The sequence below is a fragment of the Sturnus vulgaris genome, chromosome 1, assembly GCF_052056855.1.
Source record: "Sturnus vulgaris isolate bStuVul1 chromosome 1, bStuVul1.hap1, whole genome shotgun sequence".
Classification (NCBI taxonomy): domain Eukaryota; kingdom Metazoa; phylum Chordata; class Aves; order Passeriformes; family Sturnidae; genus Sturnus; species Sturnus vulgaris.
The window spans coordinates 46,425,146-46,438,435 of NC_142243.1; the positions used below are offsets into that span (position 1 = coordinate 46,425,146).

The 13,290-nt window shown below is 41.8% G+C and overlaps 1 protein-coding gene across 4 annotated transcripts in view; it reads right to left on the minus strand.

Annotated features, from left to right (window-relative positions):
* Positions 1–13,290, minus strand: part of CDCP1 (CUB domain containing protein 1) — a 34,343-nt gene that overhangs the window by 2,945 nt on the left and 18,108 nt on the right. For 2 of the 4 annotated variants that reach the window (XM_088165505.1, XM_014889657.2), the window contains exons 2-8: positions 9,781–9,984; positions 8,156–8,512; positions 6,449–6,817; positions 4,009–4,236; positions 2,935–3,315; positions 2,272–2,637; positions 957–1,038 (exon numbers count right to left, since the gene is read on the minus strand). In XM_088165505.1, coding sequence (XP_088021631.1) covers positions 957–1,038; positions 2,272–2,637; positions 2,935–3,315; positions 4,009–4,236; positions 6,449–6,817; positions 8,156–8,512; positions 9,781–9,901 — 1,904 coding nt within the window. In that variant the 5' untranslated portion in view covers positions 9,902–9,984. Of the gene's footprint in view, positions 1–955; positions 1,039–1,313; positions 2,638–2,934; positions 3,316–4,008; positions 4,237–6,448; positions 6,818–8,155; positions 8,513–9,780; positions 9,985–13,290 lie in introns of those variants that run through there. The other 2 variants (XR_015803927.1, XR_015803928.1) reach the window with 2 other exon arrangements.

Below are 13,290 nucleotides of genomic sequence, written 5' to 3' on the forward strand. Positions count from 1 at the left end.
TTACCCACTGCTGCTCTACTGACCCTAAAGTTTGCAAGATTAACTCCAATGGTCTCCCAAACACTGGGTTTCTGGCTGTGCACTGTACCAAGTCCCACAACATCCACTTCCATTAATAAGACCCAGAGACCATTAGATCCTCACAAAAACAAGGCTGTGTTACTGAAGACAAAACGGTGGGTCAAAATGAAAGTCAAATGAATCTTTCTTAATTATGCTTTCCTAAGACTGTCCCTAAATTGGAAAGAATAAAGGCTGAAGACTCTCAAGCCTGTATTAGTAAAATCTTTCCTGCGTGGCAGGAGAATGTGCTCCTAACTGCACTAGTCACCATATTGCATAAATTCATTCCAGCTCTACAGCTTCAGGACCCAACCACCCAACCACCTTGACACCGAGTACACATGTATCAGAAACCCCAGGCTATCAGAGACTTCAAACTTTGCTTGTATGAGCAATGCCATGCATGCAAGCTTTGCACAACCCACTTCTCTCCCCAAGGGCTCATCTCACAAAAAATTGCTCCCACATGATGTGCAAACTCTAGAAGCTGCTGGAGGCCGTGTGGATGAATGAAAGCTCTTGGTATATCTGTGTGAGTTCACAGCTTCTCTGAGTGTAGTCATACAAGCAACAGCCACATTCATTGGGATTTCACGTCGCAGGGACTGCTGAGGAAGTCCAACCAACACCTGACTTAGAGTACACCCAAGGCCAAGGTAAGCAGTGCTCTGCAGGCTGAAGTGTGAATGTGACTCCAGGAATGCTGCTCTGCTCTTGAAGTTAGTAGATTTAGAGTAAAGAATAACTTCCTGGGGTCACACTACTTCCAGCACCATTGCCTTCCTCATACTTTAGACCCTGGTTCAAAGGACATCAACACATGAAACAGAGGGCCCAATAGCTCTCCCAAAATGCCTTCTTGCTAAGTTACACATGCTGAATTATGAACTTACTTCTTCTTAACACAGTACACAGTCAGTCCAATTGCTGTGAGAACTCCAGCCCCAGCCACCACACCAAGTATGATTCCAAGGTCTGCAAACAGACAAGGAACAAGGACACTGAGCAAAAGAAGGAACACCCAACTGTCTGGGTTTGAATCCTTTTAAGAGCTTCTAAGGATAGCAGCTGTTGGCAGAGCAGGAGTTCCTAAGCCATGCTTGCCACAGGGCAACACAAGCCATTTCCAAGAGACTAGAGGCCAAGCAACAACAAACTCCTGCTGTTGGCAGTGGAGCACAACCAAAAACTCCAACCAACCCACCCACCTCCAAGAGTTTTTGATACAGCTCATGCACTGCTAAACTTACCTGCAGCATCTCACACGTCTCTGGCTGAAAAGGCAAGGAAGAGATGAAAGCACAGAAAGAAATAGAGAAGGACTCAAAAGAAGAAATAGTGGCATTTCCACATATTCCCCTCAAAACCATCCTTTCCTCTGAAATACACAGGTTGTCTTGACCTGGGGTTTTTTAGGAGTCATAAAATTGATTATGGAAGTCCATGCATGAGCAAAGAAAAATGCTGAAAGTTCCAAAAGAAGCATAGATTTTAAAAAAGAGATAAAAAATTAGAAAGTGCAAATGTGAAGCAAATTTACATAAGCAAAGCCTACCCTAAAAATGCCCCCTCATCGTTTTTTTAAGAACTATTTATGTTTCAGGGAGATGAAAGAGAATAAGAACACAGAATCTGCTGCTAGCAGTCAGGGCCCAATCTGCATTAAATGGTCAGACCTGTCCTAGGGAAGATTTCTTGCTTATGTGAACACTGAGACTAATTGAACTGCTAACATGAAGTAAGGACTACTTGGATGAGTAAGTCTGCATAATCAAATCCCAAGTTGTTCATTAGGTCTGTGACCCTGGAAGGGAAAAACATCACTTGATCTTATTATACATTCCATCTGTTATCTCCAACTTAAAAAGCTAAATTAATTTTTTTTTTAAATTAAATCTAGTCTTACTAGATTACTCAATCCTTGCCATTTCTTCTGTCAATGAAAGAAAACCCAGAAACACACCTCCAGCCCCGTAAAAAACCACACCACATTAAAACTCCTCCTTCCTCCCCAGCTCCTAGAAATACCCAGCTGAAACTCTTGGAAGTTTTTGAGGGACAGACTTTTCCAAAGGTAGGAATCTCACAAGCTGCCTACAAACAGACACTCCTTGATGGCCCAAGGAGGACCATCATCCATTACTGTCACCTCAAGGGAAAACAAGGAAACAAGCAGAAAACAAACCATGACGACCTTAGAGGACTCACCAATCTGCTTGTCAGCAAAAGTCACCCTGAACTGCAAGGTCAGCTGCGTCTTATCCACAGGTTTACAGTTGGAGACGTTCACCCAGAAGTCGTGGTGCATATTTCGGGGCTGAGGCAGGAGCTCGTCCTCACGGCGCACGATCTCCTCTGCTCCCGGAGCCTCTTCCTTTATGTTGACGTAGGCACGGCCCGTCTCACAGGCAATGCCCATGCGGTCCTCGGAGAACACGAGGCGGGCAGTCTGCTTGCTGGGCATGATGATGAACCAGGATATGGAAACATAAGGAGGTAAACCGTAAGGCGAGTTGGGAGTCTGCAAGTAAACTTCAGCTTTTGGATTTGGTCTCACAGTGAATGTGCACTCATCTGTAGCAAAGGGAAAGAAGAAAAGAAAACTTAAGTTTTGACAATTATTGTCCTTTCCCAATAAACACGTACCTGCAGAATTTGCTACAAACTATCCACTACCTGGAATACAAAGCTCCTTCTCTCTTCCCAAAATAAACTACTTCGCTGGTTCAGATAAAGACTGATTCTAGAATCTAGTCCTAAAGCCATTGCTATAGGATTGCACTCAATTTCTGTTTATCCATATGTGCTGTAATAAGCCTATTGAGAGATTTATCACTGTACAACAAAGTAGTATAAAATCTACTACCTTACCTTTAATATGTGGCACAAAAGACATTTTCAGATCCTGAGAGATAGACTCATTGATGAGCCCTTTACCAAATGTTTTTAAGGATATGGTGATATTATTCCTCATCTGAATCTTTTCAATAGATCCACCAGGACAGAATACACCAACATTCAGCTCTGTCTCTGGGGTGGCACTAACAATGCTGTAACTGTAGCTCGTGTTGCACTTCTGCTCTGGGACGTGTTGCAGAAGTTTCAAGGACGGCGACGTAATTTCTACGTTGATCAGATCAGTAGCCAAGAGCTTCCAAATAAACTTATGCAGTCGAATTGGCAATCGGGTGATGGCCTTGGGCACTGAAAGGGAATAGATCTTCCTCTGACACCAACGAATATCCATACAGCCTGCAAAAACAAAAACAAAATCCCGAGGGTTGGGTATTTCTTGCACAGGAAATACCTGGGCACATGCAGAGTACTGTCAGGTTTGCATTACAGACCAAGATAAGCATTTTCCTAAGAAAATATCCTCTCTTAGTAACCTTTATCCAAACATGCATTGTTTGTATTTAAAAAGCTTTCCTTAAAAGGCGCAGGACACCAAAGAAACAAACAGAAAAATATTCAAAGGCCCTCACCTAAGATATACATCTGACTGTGACACTGCTGCAGACTAGTCAAGGTACGGATACTTTAAATCTCTTTTCTACTTGTAATTGAAAGCATTTGGGAAAATCCTACATCAAGGAGACACACATGCAGAACAAGAGGCACTCTAGATGGCAACCTTGGTCCTGCATTTTCATGGGCACATTTATGGCTCTCTGGCTCTGTTTCCATAATTTGCACTGACTTAGGTGACTTCTATGTTTTCTTCCCTTCTAAGAATAGCTGTGCAGTTTCTATTCTTAAAGGTAGAATGATGTACTGAAGAAGGTCACCTCCAGATTCATTGCACCCATCTCCCAGCTGCTCGACACCTGGTTTCCAACCTCAATCCATTTAAAGTCAAAGCAAGGGAGCAGGTTTGGCTGACCCCTGGGGAAAAGCATGCAACAGCATTCCCTAAGAAACAGCATTAAGACACTTTTGTCATACCTATGCCTTTTTCAGCCGTGATCCTCAGCCGGGACAAGTCCTTGCACAGAAAGGAGATCCTGTATACAGCACCAGAGGTTAAAGTCAAGACACGGTCACAGGTGCGAGGATCCCTGCAGATCAGGCACATGGGTTCAGACATGAGCGGGGTGTGGCTGGGCCACCCTTCCAAGTGTATTGTCACGGTCATGTTCTTCTCCTTGCTCAGGTCGACCAAATGGGTGACATCTGCAACAAAAATCACCCCAGAGCAATTACAGGCAAGAAGCACAGTGTGAAGCAGAACTTCCTTCACCTCTTCTCACCCCATTATATGAGCAGCTGTTACAGCAAATACTTGGAACATCTGGAAGGAGAAAATAAAAGGAAAGAGAAAAAAATGCAAGCGTAGCTCATCAAGACTGACTGTCATAAGGAAAGACAGATTTTGGATCCACACAACATCCTGATGTTGTTAATAAGGCACCTCTCTCTGATGTCAAAGAAACAAGCTGGCCTAGTGGAAGTGTCCCTGCCCATGGCAGGGCAGTTTGGAACTGGATGATCTTTAATCTTCTTTGCAACCCAAGCCATTCAATGATTCTACAAAGGACAGTGGGGAAAAATAGTATATACACACATACACACACATACTCTATTACTACTCTTCATTTTCTGGTTTTAGGTTTAGCTATGGATCTCAAAGTCATACACAAGAGGTGAATAAAATAGCTTTCTCTTGTGTGGGAAATCACACAGGCAAAAAGGCAAGTGGTCAAATGGAATTATCCAAGTCATTGGCACAACCAAGCACGTAACCTAGGAGTCCTACTGCAAGGTTGTAATTTTTCAGAATGCTTCTTGTTGCAGCAGCTAAACACTAGAAGAGTTAGATTAAGAAGTTATTGTGACTGGAAAGAGGTATATTTTCTTCTTATTTAATGACAAGCACCACAGACAGCTGCAGAATACCCAAATGTTTGGAAAGCTTTGAAATATGCAGATACCAATGCATTTTTAAAAAGAGCAATGTTGCAGATGGCAACCTGAGGGATGAATTTGAATCTTTGATGAAACTTATATAACTACAAAATCAGTCATGAAATCCTATAAAATCCCTAGAGAAACCACTGTTGTCTTTTAAATCCAAGTGGTTTATTACTTGCATTTTATTCACTGAATGGCAACCTGGTTTTAATTTTTATGCAATTATCATCTTGTCTACTGGCCATAAATATATTAAAATTCCTTTTGCTTTCCAAAGAAGAAGGGAGATAAAGCTGATTAACTGAATATAATGTTTTCATTCTGTCTGGCTTCCAAGATGCAACACACAATAAATGTAAGCAAACACGACTTTGTTAACAACAATTCTGTGAGGATTTGCTGCTCATAAACAGAACCAGGCTTGACAGACAACAAAGAATTGTAACTGTGAGATGCTACAGAGCCTGTCTGGATATGTGACTTCAGGGCACAAGCCATTCAAACCTTATTCTCTCTAAAATTACTTAGAAAGCCCCTAAGTAGCTCCTGACATAGTGGCAGTCAAGTGTAGACTTTCCTCCACTTGCTCTTCTGCAATGAGTGCACCTTGATTATTAACTTCCACCTTGAACTGAGGTCAGAGCTGCAAAGTCAGAGGCTACACCACTAACTCCATGGCTCATTACCTAGACAGGCCTTTTATTTCTGTTTTTAGAGAAATGCTCTGGTATTACAAGTCATTGTGCTACACCAACCTGAATTTGGGGCTAGAAAACAAACAAAAAAAATTTCTCAGTATAGAGAAAGAAATGTAAAGAATATCTAAATATGTAGGGGATATTATTAGTGGAATATCTTACTGACAACTTTTGTGTTTAATGTGACTTCTTCACACCTGCTGATGTTCAACCTCCCCTACGAAGCAAAATAAAACTCGAGGGAATAAAGGAAGATGCATATTGATGCCATTAGCAATACAGAGAAAAATTTACATCTCTCAATTCACCAGTTAATGCCACAGATCTTGCTACCTACCGTGACAGCAGGTTTCACCTTGTTAAGTGAACCACTCATGTGGGCAACAAAAAACTGGGTTCGTGCTTTAAGAACAATCTTTAAAATGCTGAGTCTCATGTCTGAAAGCAAAATTGTTAAAGGCATTTTCCAATGACATGATTCAGGTGCTGGAAAGGGAAAGGAGTTTCCATTTATAAGTTACAGTGTAAAAAATAAAGCAGCACTAAATACTCTATTGCAAATAGCAAATTCCAGCATCACTGCTCACCTTGCAGTACTAGTGGCGAGTGGTACCTTGGGCATTAAAACAAGCCTCAGCGTTGCTTGGCAACCTCCTTAAAATCATAGAGGAGCCAAAGTTCAAGGAAAATAACAAACAAGAGTATTTCTCTCCTTTGTGGTGCTCAGTCCAGACATCTGCAAGGAAAAGCCACAAAAGGGGCAGGCAGATACTTACTCTCATCAACCTGCGGGTGCTGAATGACAACTTGGAAGAGCAGGCGAAGAATGCCCGGGTTCTGGGCATCCTGATCACAGCCCTGCAGGGACATGTTGAAACTGCCAGCAATATTGGCAGGCTGGCTGTCGCTCAGCTTGAACACCTCTGGGTTGCTGGGGGAGCCAGGGATGTAGTACTCCACCCTCTCCTCCTTCCTCTCGCAGTTGGAGAGGCTGTAGTTGTGGAAGAACACACTTGCTCTCATGTTGGGAGGAATCACAAACTGCCATGTCATGAGCTCATCTTCTGGAAAGCCCAGCGGGTAGTTAGGGGACATCAGGGTGATTGAAGACTCCCCCTTCAAAATGGATTCAATGATGCATAACCCTAAAACAGGGAGGGAATCACAACATATCAAACAAGTTCCAGTTACTGAAGACACACTGGTGTATATATAGCACCCTCGAGGCAGAGTCTTTTCATTTTGGCAGCGACATCACCCACTGCAACTACAGGTTAGGTTATTACAAAACGCTTAAACTAAAACATATACTTGAGTTGATTCTTATATCTTTAATTACAGAAAACATAAGGAACATACTAATACTGCATTTTCAGTCTAGCAGGTTAACCTTTCAAGTACATGTTTGAAAGACAAGACTTTATTATTGGCAAAGGCAAGATCCTAATTCCTACTTCTGCATTTGGCTTTGCAAGAGCAAACACACAACCTCATAACTGCTTCTGCTTCATTGGGTTGTGGGAAACAAAAGATGCAAGCTTTTATAGCAGCATGTAGCTCCCTTTACAAAAACCTCCTAAATATAACAAAAGCACACCAGCAAAGAGCCTCAAATAGGTATAATAAAACACAAATGTGAACCTTGCAGGCTATGTAAGACACTTTACCCTTAGATGACTCTTGGCATTGTGAAGTCGGGTACATAGAGATTATGGTCCCACTCTAGGACTCCAGTGATGATGTGCTACTGTGAGGCGTGTCAGGAATTACAAAACACTCATGTTCTAGAAGCTTGAACCTGGACCAGGTTTCTTTTATAACTGATAGCAATAACACTAGAATTCAAGTACAGAGTGAGATTTGTCATGAGATCATAAAGTAACCCTAACCCACTGATTGCTGCATAATATTCCAGGTATTTTAGGAAGATTATTACACAACAGTTTAAGTTACTGTGCAGATTGAAACAGATAAATATATTTGTGCAGCCTCATGTGCCTTCCAGGCACTGCTTCACCTTTTCCCACACTCCTCTTCTGAAGAGATGCACTGGTTTGAGGCTCTAGAAGTTAAAAAAACTTTTTTCAAAAATAAACAAGCCCAACTACACACTGCGATCAGTAAAAAACTCTCTAGCTCATTCTAATTATACTACCTAGTCTCATCTAGCTGAATGCACAAAAACAAGAAAAGCAGGTATATTTAAGTTTTAGGAAGTTTAAAGAGATTTAAAATTATTAATGTACACCAAAACCAGCAACAGAACAGTTTCCATAATTAACAACTGATGAAACTAGAATACTTTGAGTCCAGAAGAGCACCATCTAACCAAACTAAAAATCATACAAGAATAGTTTCCAGAAAAGATGAAGTGGAAGGGAGTTAGGGATAGCAGCACCAAAACTGGAAGGTTAGCTGTGAAGAAAGGTTGAAATACATTCTGCTGCAATCTGCAGGAGGGAGGTGCACTACTCCATACTCACGTTTTATGGAAGCCCTGTTGGCTATGTTGAAGCCTGAGGTGGTGAGAGGCAAATGCCACGGGAGGTGCAGGGACATGACAACTCCTCCCAGCAGCTTGATGCGAGACACAGAGCCATTCCTGCAGAAGGTGCCAATGTTGACCATGGCCTTATCGATACAGCTGCTGATATTGTAGCTAACTGAGTCTGGGCACGTCTCTCCTGGTTCAATCTGTCTTAGCCACGAGGTAGAAAATTTTAGTTCAAGTCCAGCTTTTGTACTTGCCTTCACGTCCCAGATGTAAGTCCTGTTAAGGCGAGGTAGCCCCAGTGGGTAAAGATGAACATCTCCAAAGGGACATGGGCCTGACACACAGTCTAAATGCAGAGAGACAAGAGCTGTTACACACTCTGGAAAGCGTTCCATTAAATGGGGAGTTTGATACTTCCCCTTCCTTGCCACTACCATAAATTTTAGGTTGCACTCATCTTTTCCTCTATGTGCAATAAAAGACACTCCTGTAACATGGCCACAGGTTATCTCCAAACAAGACTCCCAGCCCATAGAATAGACAGGATAAACCTGCTTTAGTCAGGCTGACTAATAGGAGGGATTCATTGTCCTGCCTTGTTTGCTGAAGAATTTAGAAGGTATTTAGTGAATAGGGCAGAGTTTGAATGGGCAAAAGGGAGAAATGCAGTGTCAAGAGAGCTGGAGATCTAGAGAACCCATTTTATCCCATGTCACGCAGAGAGTTCCTGGCAAATCGCTCATCTTTAAATTTTTTCCTGCTTGCCATGAACTGTATTTTTGTTCCCTTGGTGCCCAGATGAACAACAACTGCCACTGAAGGATTCTAGGGGGAACCCAGATAATTTTTACCTGAAAAATCCAAACAATGATAAGTATATTTAATCCCTAGCTAGGCTTTGACTTAAAAGAAGAAATATCACAAGTGTGTCTTGCAAATATATGAGACACAGCGAGCATTACTATCTGCATGAAACATATGAATAAAACTCCAAAACATGACGAGAATTATCCTTGAACATCACCCCAAAAATAATGAAGACTAAGGACTGAATACCCAATGAAGTTTGGGATCTAGTTGAGAAGTAGCACGTGTTCATGCCATTAAAGAGTACATACACCAGGGATAACATTCAAAGCAGAAGAAGCTTTAGTTACACTTCTGAATTTACAGTTTCTTGACTTCAATAACATTCATTAAAGATACAGAAACATGTGCAGGTCTTCAGTGCTTCTGTGGTCCTTTTAGACACAACCAAGCTGCTCCTCAAATACATAATATATTATTATAAGTGTTCAGAGGCTCTTGAAAGGAACAAAAAGATTCTTTGATGGGTTTATAAATTGTGGGAAAAGGAAAGGCAGCAAGGAATTGATACAGCAAACTTCCTTCTAGCTGTTTCGAACATAGCCAAGTCAACATTAATTCTGCCAGCTGCAATACAGACTTCTTCAGCTTGCATAGTAATAGCAGTCATTCAAGGTTATTTATCAGTGCTCAAAGATTTCTTCTTACCTAAGATGATGGCAGATAATACAGCAGCAGGGAAAAAAGCATGTGGTTTTACCAGTGGAAAATTACCATGGGGGGGAAAAATAAAAATCTGTATCTTACCAATATTTTTCTGAATTTCCATGATGAAATACTTCTCTGGAGTACTGCAGGTGAAGGTAAAAGTCACATTCTCCCCAGGCTTTATCTTGAGTTCAGATCTGATGACACTTTTCACGTGCATTCGACAGCTTGGTGAAAGACCAGGTTTCAGTTTAATCGTAACTGTGGTGTTGTCCACTTTATGAAGAGAGATTGTAAAGGAAACTAAGAAAGAAAAAATATATAGAACAGACATGTTTTGTTATTAGCACATATGAGTAACACCAGGCTCTCCACACAGCCCCACAGATGCCATAGTGTCCAAAAGAATATCAGCATCCACATTCTCAGGAGCCTCTGGTGTTGTACCAACAGAAAATTCCTCCTCTCTTCCAGCACAGACAACATAAAAATATGCATGCTGCATATGCCCAGGAGATGTATACAGGGAATTTGTGCAGAATCAGTTCTGCTCCAATTTACCCTCACCAGTGTAATTTATTTCACATTTAAAAAGTAGCTCAGCTATTCCTTTCAAATTTTTGTTCTCCTGTTTTTTTGTCAGTTTGTTATCACACTGCCTGTTTCATTTCTGAAGGCACCCATCAAGTCATGACTCAATTCAGGAAATTTATTCAGCAGCCAAACAAAAAAAAAAGAGCTTCCACTTTAATCACAGACAATGTTAACAGATGAATTTCTGGGTATATCTCAACAATTACTGCAGGCCAGATGAGGTATTCCAGCAATACCAAAAGCACATAACAGATATTTTAGGTGCAGTCATGGCCCTTTTCCACGCTCCTCACTCTTCACAGCTCATTCCCTGAAAGGACAGGATGTCTGTGCACGCCCCTCACCTGCACAGAAGACATCTATGGCCTGAAACAGACTTGTGTGTTCTTGGACACCTCCTCTCCATCTCTGACACGACCATCATTGATTCACAGTTTTTGGGAAATACTTCACAGATTTCAACCTATCGTCAAGTACTGCCAGATGCAGCAGCAGCTCTCACAGGAAATACTGGAGCCACTGAATAAACTGCTCGTTGAATAATCTATTTTATGGGTGGCAGTTTATCCAAAAAATGACTCAAAAATAACTGTCTTCTAAAATATAATACACCAGAAAATACTGACTGGACATTCTGCTGCTTGTTTTCATTGCTCTTCATTCTTTATTTCAGTGTATGGAAGATAGAATCACAGTGTCTACAGGGCTTGTGCTTTTAGTGTATATGAGAAAAAAATCATGCATATAAAAATAGTAAGAGATTTAGAAATAAAGATACCCCAAGTATGGTTCAACGACATCTCTGCCTTGAGTGGGACATCACACAGGGCTGCATGACAAAGCTCTGCCCATACACCAGGTTGGGAATCCTCGTGCTCATTAACCTCAATGAAAAAAAGATTTACGGGCTGGCAAACCTAGCAGAGCAGCTCCCTTGAGGGAGCCCCTGAAGCCATTCCAATTACCAGGCAGCATGTCAGGAAGGTGTAGGAGAACAGCTGGCTCACACACATCTGTAGGATGCCCCAGGCTCTGCCCCTGAACTGCTTACCATCCCTCAAGCACCAGTCTGGTCCACACCAGCTGCTGATGGTGCAGGGGTGATCAGGCTGCTGGTCACAGCCCAGACATGCAGGGGCTCACTTGGTGGGGTTGTGGGGAGCAGGGCTGAACACACCATGGGAACCCTTGACCAGCAGCCCTCTAATGACACACGAGCACACCAGAGACCCTCAACAAACATAATCACCCAGCTCAAAACATCAGTCATTGCAGCTCCTGAAAGCAGCTTATTGCATTAGTGACTCAGTTTCACACAAAAACCATCTGTTCTATTGAAGAGAGGTTTAAAAACCTCCTAACTTTTTACAGGAGTCTCATGGTTTTGCAGGGCCTGACTTTCACGGCAATGCTTTGCAAAAGCCCTGGGGACTGAGCAGTCAGCATGATCAGTCCCTGCCACTGGAAACATTGCAGCTCCAATATGACAATGCCAGGCATCAAAAATCCCACTGCTGGGGGAGTAGGGCAGAATAGAATAGAGTGTTCAAAGACATACCCCATCATGTGTTTATCTGAGTTTTGTTGGTCTTGAGCTTTTTTGCAGCCTTTCTAGCTTTTCTTCACAATCTTGGAGTCAAAAGACTTATCAAGTCCTTGAAACTGCTTTACCTAATTACCTCCAGGATCGAAAGTTTTAAATGAAAATCTCAAACACCACAAGGCTTACCAAATTGCAGCACATATTTTTAACCAGAAGTTTATCAACCATTGAATAACATTAGTGAGTACCTGGTCACCAAGTAACTTTCCTACAGCTTTTAAGTGATGAGACAGTTCTCTAACCTGAGAGCCTACATTGAATTCTCCTACCTCTTCCAATGGCTCACATGCCTTACGTCTGTGTTTCTACTTAGAAATGCTTTTGCAGAGGTTTTCAATATGGATTGTCCTGAGGAAGTAAAAAAGATGATGGTGTAGCCTGGAACTGCCTGTACAATGACCTTCTAAGCACACAAGGGACAATTGGAGGGGCAATGTCCATATGGGGTGGGGAAGAGAATAAAGTCAAGAAACCAATCAGTGCTGCTCTTCCTCATTCTTCAGGAGGAAGCAGTCTACAGAAAAGAAAGTGAAATAACTGTGTCCAACCTAGCCCAGAGTTCTATTTCCCATACCTCTGGATTCTTTTTGGGTTCTCTTGTTTTTATTCAGAACACTTAGTGCACAAAATACCTTTGACCATGTTGGTCATCACTTTACTGATCCAGATATGAAATGTGAATAGCATAAACCAAATAATTAACAACTATGGACAAAAGAAATTTCTATCTTGCACATGGTAATTGCTATGCTCATAAGTTTGTAAGTATTACAGAAAAGTCTGTTTCCAACTCTCTACTCAAACAGTTATCACTGTTCCTTTCCCCATCCCTGGTACAGCACAGCCATATGGCCAACCTGGCAGGACAAAGCCCAGGACCACCAACAGCCAGCAGTCGTCCATCACATGCTGACATATGGCTCTAATTTTTAGTCACGAAAATTAAATTTAAGCATTGCCTTAAGCATGTGACTAGTTTTAGATCAAAACAAATACACATCCTGAGCTGAAACCAAGGAACAGAAATTTTCAACATTTTGAAATAAGCAAAGCATTCCTACAAGGGTCAAAACAAAGTATCGTCTTCCCCAGACCTCAAAAGATCCAAATTCTGCTGCCTGGGCCTTTTTTCCCTCCTTCCCCCTCCTCTTGCTGACTTCATGACCATATAAGCATTCTTCATTTGACATATCTACAAGAATATCAAATATTTGTCAGCTCAATATCGTTTTCCAGTAAAGACTTAACCCATTCCTCAGCTTTCCTAAATAGGACCTGCCCAAAATCACAGAAATGTTTTCAATGATCAATATATCATCACAGCAGTAGGCAAGAAGGATGCAGATCTATATCAAATCAGGCCAGCAAAGTTGCCTGCTACAAGCCCACCTGAGAACATACACTTTCAGCAC